Raw genomic sequence first — 12,637 nt, 5'->3', positions numbered from 1 at the left:
TGCATTTCTTTTCCCCCGCCGAACACATCCCTGTATTCAGCAGCTGTACAAACACCTCACAGTCGGCACAGCGAGAGCCACCCTCAGGCGTTCCCCTTCTGCTGATGGCAACACGGGGACACGCGGACACTTTCACCCCAGAGCCCACGGCGATGGAAATGGACCTGCCACGCTGCACCTTTGGACCTGTCCCACAGTGGTTTTGTCCATGAGAATATATTATCTCCCCAAAAATGGTTAATAAGTGCATGGTACTGAACAGGCAGAGGAACTAGGAGCCGCCTCTTTGGAGTTCGCTCTGCTCACAGCACTCGGCCCCCTGACCTGCGACATCTCACTGAAGTGCTCTGAAATTGCCGTTGTCTCACTCTGCCTTAGAAACGAGCGAGGGAAGCTGACCGAATCCCGAGAAACAGAAGCCCAACGTTAACACAAAAAGTAGGGGAAGAAAAACACAAATAACAGAACAAGAGTCCCTAAAAGCAGATTCTCAGCCATCTCTCCAGTAAATCACCAGGCTTGTAGTGAAGGGATGTCAAATGCAACTGGAGAACTATATTCTGGCCAAAAGAAAAAAAAAAAATATCTTGACTTAGGGGATGGGAAGGAGTGAGCTGGAGCTCAAAGAGACTGAGTAAAAAAGTGTTGCTTAGAGTTGTTCCCACTTGAACACTGTTGGTTCCGGCTCCCTGGGGTTGCCTTACAAACCTACCCAATTTCTCTTTTCTGCATCGTTTCAAATATACCTGAAGATGTTCTGCTTGATTCTGGAAACAGTTTGACATTTAAATCCTCTAACCCATGGAAATCTTTCAGAATTACTTGAAATTTTATTTTTTTTCCTCTGAATTTTTGTTTTGAGCGCTGTTACTGCTTCCTGGTGTAAGGTACCTTTCTGAAACCGAACAGTCCGTATACCATGAGCACAAAAGGGGCGTGCAAGTCAATGGTGTTACAACTGGAGCAGTAAGGGCAAGATACTTAATATCTACACGCTCCCTGAAAGTCATCAGGTACCATCTATCCCCATGGGCCGAGCTAAGCTTGGCTGTACAGACTGTAAGCATATCCCAGTGGATACATAGATACATATATGTATATATACAGTATATCTATATATGCCAGTGTGTACGCACCATTTGTAGAGTCCTAATCTTTTGCTAAATGCTTGGTTTTGGTTATATTCCCCCAAAAAGGGGAATTTGAAGGCACAGACCCCTTAAGGCTATGTTCTCTCAACCTTTAGCAGTAAGAAGAGACAGAAAGCATCTACCCCAAACCGTTTAACCCGAGGTTTGCACAGAGAGACGGTACTATTTGCCGTGCAGTCGGCCTCTGCGGTGAGAATTCATGCAAAACCACAGGAGAGAGGCCCTTTTCCCACCGCTTAACAGACTTCATGACATGTTTTATTTAAAACCTCCAGATGCTTGTCAGATGCAGGCACCAGCAGTGTGCTGTGGAGCGGGCAGGGAGATGTCCACTGTACCAATGCCGAGAGCGACCGATGAAACTGTCCGTGCTCAGCAGAAGATCTCCTCTCCCTCTGGAGGTGCTTCTGATGAGTGAGAATCTGCAGTAGAAAAAAAAAAAGGAATCACTATGGGAATACAGGAATACAGCAGGTGGAGCGGGACTCCACGTGCACGGAAACCCCGCTGTCGGCCAGATCCACTGGGGACCTTAAAAGACGTCCAGTTCCCTGATGAACTACCATGAAATTACATCTTGTAATTGGTGAGCTTTCCCGTGCGCAAGTTGGAAAACAACAGTGAGGTAATATGGATAAAGCCGGTCATCTGAGGGCGTGAGATCAAATTTCATGTGGGTCAGAGGTTTGAGGTGCAGAACTGAGTCCTAAGGGGATGCAAAACTACCAGAGGAAAAACTTCACGGTTTGTTGGTTTTTGGTTTTGTTTTTTTTGTTTTTTCTTTCAGATCAACAGACAAGATAGACCGGCTCGAGGGGAAGGGAGAGGCCACCAGAAGGGTTGCGGGTATCACTTCCAAACTACAACAGAGTTAAAGCAGACAGCAATGCCGCAGGCGCTGCAGCAGCCAGGAGCAGCCCAGCAGCAGCTCCTGAGAGCACATACACTGAAGCAGGACATCTTCCTCCTCGAAGCACAGCAAGCTGAAAAATAATGAGAGAATCCAGTCCGTGGAGACTGCTCAGGATAGGACGGGAAAGGGAAGGAGTAGGGAGCAGAGTGTGTCGCTCTGACAACCTCAGGGGCTGCAGAACAGGCAGAAAAGCCCACAGAAGATCATTTCAAGCTGGTAACGCCACTCATCACAGCTGATCTTGTGTTACCATCCACATTCAAGGCTAGATTTCGTGGCTTCCACAAGTTCGCTGGCTCACTGACCCTGCAAAAACACCTATGACCTCCCCCAACACTCACCAGATTGTTGGGAGCGATGTCCCCTGCCCTTTTTCTTCTTTTCCTTCTTCTCCTTTGGTTTGGCTAAACTGAAGAGGCGAGTAGGCATCTGGGGCTGTTCCTCAGCTGCCTTGTTAGTCTGGTTTGTTGTGCTAAGCAAATGGAAAGTGCTTTTCTCTTTGTGTGTCCTTGAAAGACTGTTCCTTTTGGGGGACACAGACAGTTCTGCATCAAAGTGCCCTTGTTTAGGAAGGGAAGGGCTCTTCTGCTTGGAGGAGTCATCGATGCTGGACTGGGAGGGGACTCTTGCAAGTTTCTCATGTAGATTTGAAACCTGTAAAGGAGAAGAAAAGCGTTTCATTGGGGCATGAAAGAGATTAGCAGAGAACCAGGATAGGAAAGGTGCGTCCCAGACCACCAGACAGAGATTGTTCTTGTGAACATCCAGCTCATTCACCAGCTAAAAAGTGGTCACCATCCAGGCAAAGCAATGAGAGAAGCAGCCCTCTCTGTTGAAGACAAAGAAACGAGGCATATAAAGAGTAACACTCCAGTATCTTTTGCTCCTACATGTACTATGCTATGTATCAACAAGCCAAGGGCAAATATTCTCTTAAGATCTCGATACCAAGACTCACCCTGCATCGTTCGCACACACAAAAGGTGGCAGAGGGCCAAGGAGAAGCGTGCCTCTCCGGCAGGGGAACGCCAGCATGCAGCACCGGAGCGGCATGTGTCAAAGGAAGCCTTCCCAAGCAAAAGATGAAAGCAAAAAAATTTTTATTTTCTTATTCCTACTGAGTCTGGAACCCTCTGCTGCTATAGAGTTTTCCTTGCTAGATGGTGGGGTTTGCTGTCCTGATTTTTTTTTTTTTTTTTCCCAACGGCTGTCTCAGGATGTAATTGAGCCCGCGCATTCAAAGGGAAGATCAAAACAACAGCTCAACAAAGCCTCACCAAACCCTCTATTAATAGCTCTGAAATGTCAGTAAGAGACCTGCCTCGAAAAGGTGCTTCCTTCTCCCGATCCCCCAGGCCTCGCAGTTATTTTACCTCTCAGCCTCTCCCATAGCATCCGTATCCCTCACATGTCTACGTGTGCTGGATGCTGGAACAGCTTCACTGTGTGCTCAGAAAACTTCTGGCCCGATCAGGAATCAGGGTGGGAGGGTGCAAGCCCTCCTCCTCTGATGATTTGCTTTTCAGAGCTCACTGCTGAGCTCTGCAATTAGTCCATTCAGGCACCCAAAATCATTTCCATTCCGCAATCCAACATTTAAAAACTAATTTTGTTACAGCTCTGAGCAAATTACATTCAGAATTAGTGAGTTACAAACAAACAAATGATCAACAACAGGCTTAAGATTCAAATTCAGCCCATCTTTTGCCAGCGGATGCTTGCTCTCCTCAGCCAGACTGCTGTGCAGTCATAAAAAAATAAACCCCAGCTTGCTGAAAAATGCGCAGAGGAGGATCTGTGTGAAGGCTTTTCTTTCTGGTTGTGGGCAGCCAGACACCAGAAGCCTCTTACTGCAAAGCCGGGGACGTTTGCTCACTGAGCCATGACCAGACTGCAGGTGCCCCAGTCTCTTCAGGACAGGGGAGAACAGCCATCTCTTTGCTAGGTACGGAGGATGCTCGTGGAGATGGATATAAATGTACAAACAGCCTTCCCCTGCAGTTATCAGCCTCGCAAGCGGCTTTTGTGACAGCGGGAGGGTGCAGGTAACCCACAACGCTCAGGCTGTTTCCGAGAAGGACGTCCATCTGCCTGACCGCTCCCCAGAGCTCAGCCCCCACGGGGTGAAGGCCAACGTCAAAGGCAATATTGACCTCCTGGGATTGCCTAGGGCACCTTCTCTGCAAGCCAGCCACCTCCGCTCCGCTGCCCGCCAACACGTGGCACAGAAAAGCGGACAGAGGTCAGGCTGTTGTAACCATCCACTGCTCGGGACTGGCCAGGCATCCTCAATATACCGTGTTGCAGCTACACCGGCAATGCCTCTGCAGCTCTGGAGGTGCAACAAACACAGCCCTGCACATCAAGTGCAAGGAAAGAACGAGAACGACCAGGCCTTGCATGTCTAGGGCTGGGTTGGTGTCAGTCCATCCATGCTGGCATGCAGCTGGCCCAGGAGCCGTCCGGGAGCTCCCCGAGAGCATGGCTTCCCCAGCAGCCTGGCCGTTGGCAGCATTTACCTGGTTGTGGTCTGGCTCTTGCCGCATTTGAGCTAATCGCTCCACATCTTGCTTGAACTGCGCCTTCTCCCTCTCCAGCTGCTTCTGTGCCGTGCGAAGCCTCTCCAGGTCAAGCTGGTAGGAGGCCTTCTTCACCTGCAGCTCCTCTCGCTCCCGCTCCAGATCCTGCCACCCTCTCTGGACCTGCTCCTCTCGCTGGGCCAGGTGGGCCTCCTGCTCCGCCAGCTCCTTCTCCCGGACTTCCCACTCCTTCTCTCTCTTCCGCCTTTCCTCCTGGTGCTGTGTCTGCTGTTTCTTCAGGTTGGCCAACTCCTGGCGCTGCTTCTCCAGGTTGCGCTGCTTCTCCTGCTCCAGCAGCGAGGTTGGCCGGAAGAAGCTTCGGGTCAGAGCCCTCTCGCTCAGAGCCAGCTTCTGGTCCTCGATGTAGGTGTCCTGCTGCAGCACGACGCCCTAGAAGAGAGGGGGCACAAATCACTGCAGCGCCGTCTCCAAGGAGAGAGCCTCCATCCCTGAAAATCTCTTCCCCCACCAAATTCACAGCTCAGAACTGCTGCCTTACAGCTGGGCTACCGGAGGATGCTGGCAGAGCATCTCCCCCAGCAGCTTCCCAGATTCAGGAGAGCAGCGGTCCACTCGGCCAGCAGCTCTTTCCTATGACCTGTCGGCACGCTGCCTGCAAGCCGGCTGCAGCGTATTCAGCCATGCAGGGATGCGACAGGCAAAGGGGATGGGGAGGTGGGGGGCGAAGCGCGAGTGGCTGTTACTGGCTGGCAGGATGCGCAGTGCGGGCACGCGGCATGCAAAAGCGGGATGAACGGGCAAGCGGCATGCAAAAGCGGGACGAACGGCCAAGCCTACCTGCAAAGCACTGAGCAGCTTATGGAGGCTGGTAATGGTTTGGAGGACCTGCTGCGAGAAAACAAAAGCGTTGCTATTAGATCTCACTGGGTGCCAGGGTACGCGTGAAGTACCCTCTTTTTCCACTGTGACCCACCGGTGGGTCTGACAAGCTGTACGGTCATCCCTCTGCACCTTCTTTTTTCTCAGTCTTTACTTGCAATGACTGCATCATCCCCTAGCACAGAAATACACCTCTTGGACATCTCTCTGAGGTGCCTGCCATCATCTTCCTCACTTTCCTAGCCGTCAGTGCGGCTGGGGAGGAAACGTTTGTAGAAGCATCAAATGGCACAGACCTCGTGGGAACTCCCAGGTTGTCTCTGCAAACCATTTCCCACAGCATCAGCTTGCTCAAGGACAAGCAGAGTAACTGGGATGAAACCCAGCAGTTCACGGAAAAATTTCAGGGAAAAAACTCCAAGGGGCGAAAAAAGAAGAAATCTTAAAATGAGTACGGACTATTAGCACCCTTCCACCCCTGCCTGACCCAGCCAAGTCCCACTGTCATTAGACAGAAAAACTGCAATGCGGTAGGCACACAAGTGCAGCAGGTGTGTTCATGGAGGCTCTCTGCAAATACAGGTAAATGCGAACACATCCTGCATCAACACAGTGCAAGCTACTTTGGAGGGATGCCCTATCCCTAAATATATTCTTAACCTAGCTAAAAATTTCTCTGAATCTCTCACATCCTACATTTGCTTTTACGAAGAAGAAAAACCACTGCAGGATTTGCAATAGTGGTGTGATAGCCAGTATTAAGAGAACTGCTTCTCATTCTGCCATTAATGTTAATCAGGAGTTATGAATGTGTATCAAAGGGAGAATAGAAATCTAATTGCCCCAATTCACTGCACCTGCAACATAAAATTAAACTCCCTCTGTCTGCAGATGCACAATAAATACAGCCCAGTGCATCCTAGTGGTAATTAACCCTTGCTGCCTATAATCAGCACATATCATCCTCCTGGCAAGCAGATGACAATCAGCGAATTCCCCGTCTGAACATCCAAGGTTAAACAAATAAATGACACAGTGGGTTCAGCTTAATGTATTTAGAAGTCTACATGCGCTTCAGCAAATGAAATGTATTTTCTTCTACATTATCACTTATTGAGACAAATTCACTCGCCGCTTAAATGAAGGAAACAGCTGAGCAACAGAATCAATTCTTACCTCGTTATTCCTTTTCAACATGAACATCAGATTAGCATTTCCACCCTATGAAAAGATCACCGTTTTAATATGAGGACAAATGAGAAATCACAGCAAATGTGTTCTGAAGCTGAACTAATGACAGATACATTAAACCCCCCTCCATCTTCCATTCTCGGAGAATTCATGCATGTTTTTTAGGCAAGTTAAAATCATATAAAATAAAATGTTAATTAGGTATCATTTTGTAGTTATATGATGGATCGATCCACAGCAAGATTAAGTGCAAGGTTATAGTTGACCTTATCATTTCAATAATGATGCATAATTAAACACATGCTTTAGCTGATCTGCAGACAGATGGCAGATAACCTGTGCCGCAAAGGAAAACTACTGATCTGCAATGGTTTTCAAGTCAGGATTTTAGCGACAGCAGAGCACTTCTGACGGCATACTTCCAATTTTTTTTTATTTTTAACTTACTAGGATACACCTAATTGTCAAGAAATTCAGGCATTTTTCAAGACTTGAATTGTCACACTCTTGAAATCTGAACTCAGTGGCCTCAGACGGATAAACCAAGTGATACCTTCTTTAAAATGCTGTCCGATTCTGTTCTCCGAAGGTCCTGAGCATCATCGCCTTCATCTTTCGCTCCACCTAAAGGAAGAAGCCAGCATTGACACTGGTTATTCAACATTTTAAGTCATAGAGGAACTTGCTAATGTCTGAGAAATTTAATGCAAGAAACTCAGATGTTTCACAAAAGGGGACACAGAGCTTTTGACACTTTAACTAAATACATTTGCTCCCTACGTGTACAGAACATGTCAGCACCAGCAGGAAAAGTGGATCTGAATTCAGATTAGGATTGACTTTGGTTTCAGACAATGTGCTGATAAATTCGGCACACCTCCTATTAACTGGTGCTCTGTCTAGCCCCTGCACTGCTGTCTACTACCAAAGAATACTCGCTGAGAAGACATGAGGCAGAATAAGAGCAGACAGAGAACAATAACAGTATCATCTCAGGGTATATTATTGCAGGTATGGTTTTCAATGCCTTTCTTGTCCAAATACAAGTTACAGCTGGGTCAGATACTGCTGCGCAATACCCTGCGTAATTTTATGCTGACAATTTCTCCTTAGCCTTCGTTATCAGAAACTTGTACATTCAAAGGGACACTGGATTTTTCTTCCTAACCGCCTCCTGGATGGCTCGTATCAGTGCTCCCAAGCAGGACTGAACTGACTTGTGAGGACCAGAGGGCTGCAACCCTCCACCTGCACTGCCCTTCTCCTTGCGGGCGGCAAAGGAGTCGCGTGGCTCTTCGGTCCTCTGGCTCTTGCCAAGAATCCTGCACTCCCCTTGCCAGCCGTGAGGCAGTCCATGGGGAAAAGCTCCACCTGCAGTGGTAACCTCCTTACTGCCACTCTTTTAATGATAAACAACTTTACATAGACCTGTATCTGCAGCAATATGAAGGACACCATACCTAGCGCAAAGGCCCTCTCCTCCCACCACCCCCCAAGGCAGGCTTTGCTATTAAAGGCTGACCCTCAAGTCCTCCTAACAGACCTTCTCTCCTGCGCCACGTCCTGGGACCTTCCACCACTTTGCAGGAGGAAACACCTCCCTTCTGCTTTGCTGGAGGGGAGAACGAAGGGGAGTCAGGTTATAAGCCTTGCCCAAGGTTGCGCAGGTTGTGAACAGAAGAACTGGAGATGAAGGCCAGGTTTCACGCCTCCCGGCCTCCAGCTGAACAAACAGGCCCTGCATTCTTTTCCCAAATTCTCCTACAACTACTGAGTTACAGTCTAATTCAAAAGAGGACATTTCTACAGAAAAACTAGAGCTGGGCAATGAACAGCTTGAGGTTGTCCCCATTCATCACTGCAACAGAGAGAGGCACAACCCTAAACAAACCCCTCCAGTGTGGATATATTTGTCATTATGACGACAAGGCCTGTGGAGGGCTTTGCAGCTTTCCAATAGAGCTGGGAAAACCTCTATATACTTCTCATGTCTGACTGTCTGGAGCTAACACTGCTCCTTTAATGCAGAAGGTCAGACGAGGTCCAACGATCCCAGCGCTGAGACAGACACTAGCGCAGCAAAACTGGCTGTATTGGGAGTATGAGTGAGACCACAGAGAAAGGAATTTGAGGACAGGGAAGTTTCTGATGACTAGGGCAAAGAAAGAGAGCATTGGGAAGCCGCCAACTATGCAGCTGAAATAAATATTCACACATTTCTTTGGGAGAGACTTAATTGCAGGAATAACACATGCAGTTGTATGTGGAACACAAATGTGTAGAGAGAAGAGTCAGGGCAGAAGGTGCTTGATTCAGCAATACCCTCATCCACTTGCAAATGCAACAGTGCCAGGCTCTGGCTGGAAGATAACTGAAGAACGAAGAATAGAACTGCAGATATTACAATAATAACATGAAGAAACTAATTTATTAAGAAGCCAAATGCTTTCATGTGGTGTGTAAATAAAGAAGTAAGGATGATTTAGTGAGAGCACAGAGGAGTTCAGATGTTTAATTCTCATGTAGCCACGGGTCAGCTACCATCATTCCATCTGTACGTAGGCTTTTTTTTCTAATCTGTTATTTAATCTATCAACTATTATTGGAGAAGAGTTGGAAAACCCAAATCACCAGCTGCTGGAGTCCTTCTGAAGCAAGATGATATGATGACATGTATTATTAACAAATGCTGATGTGCACACATGTAACTACTCACACTTGGAGGCGTTCATCTGATGACTGTCAAATCCTCCAAAAGTTTCTGCCCTTCTAGGGAGACAGATGGGTCCAACTCCTCCTTCTTGTTCCATGGCAGCGCTGCTGACCTGCTGTCCGAGGGCAGTGCCCAGGCTCCTGTTCACCAGGTCTTGCAGCAGTTCAACTGATAAAAAGCAACAATATCTCTGTTAAAGACCAACTCAGGCTTCTCAGCTGTTTTCATCCCTACCTGAGATCAAGTCAGAAATTCACATGCTTTCCTGTACTAAGAAACCATGTTTCTATGACAAGGATATGAACAGTATGCATTCCCCCTGCAAAAACTCAGTCTGTCTGACCATTAACTCCAATTCCTGGAGCTCTGCACAGGCTTATGCCCCCTCTCCTCCCCCAGGCAACCCTGGTGTGATCTGACAACAGCATTTAATAATTTTTAGCCTCTCCAAAAGTCACACTGGAAAGTTGCCCAAGATTCCATCTATCTGTACCTTTGTCAACAGACTTGCTTGTCCCTTGCAGGTACCGCAAGCGCCTGCTGGAACCCAAGGCCCGCTCTCACTCCTTGCTGAGACTGAAGCACAGCAAAAGCCCGGATGGTCCAAATTTCAGCCAAGGACAAACCTGTGCTGCTCTTGACCCCAGTGCAGATTCAGTGTATGTCTGTTCTCTGTGCCGACTTCTTTTCTGCCCTCTTTCAACAGCCATCAATATTTGCTTCCTTTCCTGACCCTCATTACCGTCCCTGAGACAATACTGTGAGCAGCAATATCTCCTAATCTATGCTGTTATTCTGACAAAGAGAAGGCTTCCCCTGCAAAACTGGCACTTGAGGACTGATGGCTTCACCAAGGGTGGGTCCGTTGGTGTAGTTAACGTGTCACCCTTACTCGCTCACCTTCATTTATTGCGGTTTTCATAATGGCCTCTCCTTTTGGTGCCTCTTCTGTGTTGGCTCTGAAGAGCAACCTGGAGCCTGGCATGTCCTCCTGCACAGAACTGTCTGCCATGTCCCGGAAGATCTTAGCCTTCTCCTCCAGCAAGAGGAGGATCTGCTTATCCTTCTGCTGAAGTTGTTCTGTGGAGGTGAACAGAAAACAGAGATGAAGACAGAAAATAAAATCACTTCGGCTTCCCAGTGATTCCTGAGATACTGGCCCCATCTAGTGGACCCTGACGATATAACGGTGCCCTGCGCAATCCTGTACAGCAATGGCACCCAGCAGGCTCAGAAAAAAACACAAGCAAGGTGAGGATTGCAATTATTTGCTGGATGCAGGATTCTTACTCCTTTGAAAAATGTCACAGTTCAACCACAAAGCCCAACAAAACAATTCCTGTAAATTTTTCAAAAACCGCTCCCCAGCTCTGTCCCAAGCAGGATTTTACCTTTCAGTCCTCTCACTTTCGCGTCCGACACTTTCTTTTCAAACTCAGACTCACAAGGGACTCCTTCATCTTCATCTCTATCCCTGGACAAGAGACATGTCTCAATTAGTACCAGAAAATGACCATGTGCATCACCTGCCTTGCAAGAACAGCTTGGTAGCTTACATGGTGTTCATTGTGTCTTGAATAATCTGTATCCAGCCGTTACGTTCTTCTTTGGAGCTAGCATGGACTTCCACCATTTCGGGATCTTTGACACCCATACTGATCAGGAATAAACCCTTCTCTTCATGAGCCACTTCTCGTACGATCAACTTCTTCAGAGAGATCACAGTGGATTTCTGGTCCTTCAGATGGAAAGAACTGGGTGAGGACGGTGAACAGTACTAAATCCCAGATGCAAACTAGCATTGAAAAGGTCTCAACAACCATACTCCTCTCCGGTTGTAAACATTTTCTGAACCTACTGACTAATTAAAAACCCAAATCATTTTAATGAGGTCAAAGAACAGGGAAGGGCTTGCTTACCTCCACCAGTTCTGTAGGAAAAGCAATTTCACCTTGTTCTATTTCAACAAAAAAATAATTTTAAATGGACTTTGTGGTTTTGCAAACTCTACCATATTTTGCTCTAACTCCAGCAGACCTTTGATCTCATCTCCTCCTGCCCACACTCTGTCATTAAACTTAGTGCAGCTTGCTAGCGCCTGCTTCACATGCATTATCTTCACCATCTCCCCCTAGGATGGAGTAACATCTTGTTCTCAAATCCCTCAAAACCCCTGCTGTTCTCAGAAGCTCATAGCTGACTCCTACGGTGGAGAAGACGTGTGTGTAAGATGACGTTCGTTGTGTGCTATGGTCTCTGTGTAATCAGCCTGCTCGGTTAAAACGTCCCTGAGCTGTTGTGTCATCTGCATGTGAGTCAGCCCCTTTGTGCATTTTACAGGATGCTACAACTGGGGTGATTTGGTAGCAGTTCACCAGCGGGACTTGTGCGCCTATCAGTTCCTCTTGTGTAGGGCACTGAGTCTGTGCAGATCATTGGTGGAACTGAAATAACAAATTACCAGCTTTCAAAATGTTCAAAGAGTGGAAAGGTCACAAGGTTTAGCCAGTCTAGACCATGCCTGCAAGGTACAGCCCCAACAGACTCAATTAGGTACTAGGTTTTCTTCAGCAGGTCAGTGTGCTTAGCCCTTTTATGAGACCTTCCTTCGAAAGCTAATGTTTTTGGTCTTGTGCATGACAAATGTATTCCTCTGACATTTATTTTCAAGCTGTTCTGTTGAATTTACTGCAGTGGCATTTTCCCCCCCTGCCCCCTCCTAACAACTCACAACGTATTAGGACATTTCTTTCTGCTAAGATTCCTTTTTACAATGTTTGCATTATCCCATTGCCCCCTCCCACCCCAATCACAGCTTCAATTTGCACAAACTGAAAAGGACTCAGTGTATCAAGTGACAGGCAGGTTTTCAAGGCCAATTATCAGCTGTGCCAAGGCACTGCAGAAAGGGGAGGTGGGGCACGAAGACATGTTTTCCTAGCAAAAAGAATGGAGTCTGCTCAGCAAACGAAAATGTTATAAACAAGAAAATTAAGCTGTTTAGCAGGCAATGGCTGCCTTCGCTGCACAACACCCATGAAGCGTCTCTCACAGAGAAAAGGAAGGAAGAGAAAAGGTTGAAGCCTTACCAGTGAGGCAAAGACATACTTCTGGTCCTTCTCCTGAAGGAATACGAGCATATCAGAGAGGAGAACAGCCTGGACTTCTGCAAAAGAAAAAGCATACCAGTGCAGTATAACCGCACAACCCACCCCCAAACAGATTTCTTTTAATAATACCGGGGGGGGGG

The 12,637-nt window shown here is 47.4% G+C and overlaps 1 protein-coding gene across 1 annotated transcript in view; it reads right to left on the bottom strand.

Moving 5' to 3' along the window:
• Window positions 1-916: 916 nt before the first annotated feature.
• AKAP13 (A kinase (PRKA) anchor protein 13) overlaps window positions 917-12,637 on the bottom strand; it is a 73,435-nt gene continuing 61,714 nt past the window's right edge. The window contains exons 20-30 of the mRNA XM_009887179.1: window positions 12,477-12,553; window positions 10,944-11,125; window positions 10,779-10,861; window positions 10,288-10,467; window positions 9,391-9,555; window positions 7,228-7,298; window positions 6,660-6,704; window positions 5,442-5,492; window positions 4,584-5,033; window positions 2,406-2,718; window positions 917-1,573 (exon numbers count right to left, since the gene is read on the bottom strand). Coding sequence (XP_009885481.1) covers window positions 1,524-1,573; window positions 2,406-2,718; window positions 4,584-5,033; window positions 5,442-5,492; window positions 6,660-6,704; window positions 7,228-7,298; window positions 9,391-9,555; window positions 10,288-10,467; window positions 10,779-10,861; window positions 10,944-11,125; window positions 12,477-12,553 — 1,667 coding nt within the window. The 3' untranslated portion in view covers window positions 917-1,523. The remainder of the gene's footprint in view (window positions 1,574-2,405; window positions 2,719-4,583; window positions 5,034-5,441; window positions 5,493-6,659; window positions 6,705-7,227; window positions 7,299-9,390; window positions 9,556-10,287; window positions 10,468-10,778; window positions 10,862-10,943; window positions 11,126-12,476; window positions 12,554-12,637) is intronic.

Source organism: Charadrius vociferus, unplaced genomic scaffold, assembly GCF_000708025.1.
Source record: "Charadrius vociferus isolate BGI_N301 unplaced genomic scaffold, ASM70802v2 scaffold190, whole genome shotgun sequence".
NCBI classification, from domain to species: Eukaryota; Metazoa; Chordata; class Aves; order Charadriiformes; family Charadriidae; genus Charadrius; species Charadrius vociferus.
The sequence above is the reverse complement of the archived record's forward strand: the minus strand, read 5'-3'. Positions and strand labels throughout refer to the sequence as shown.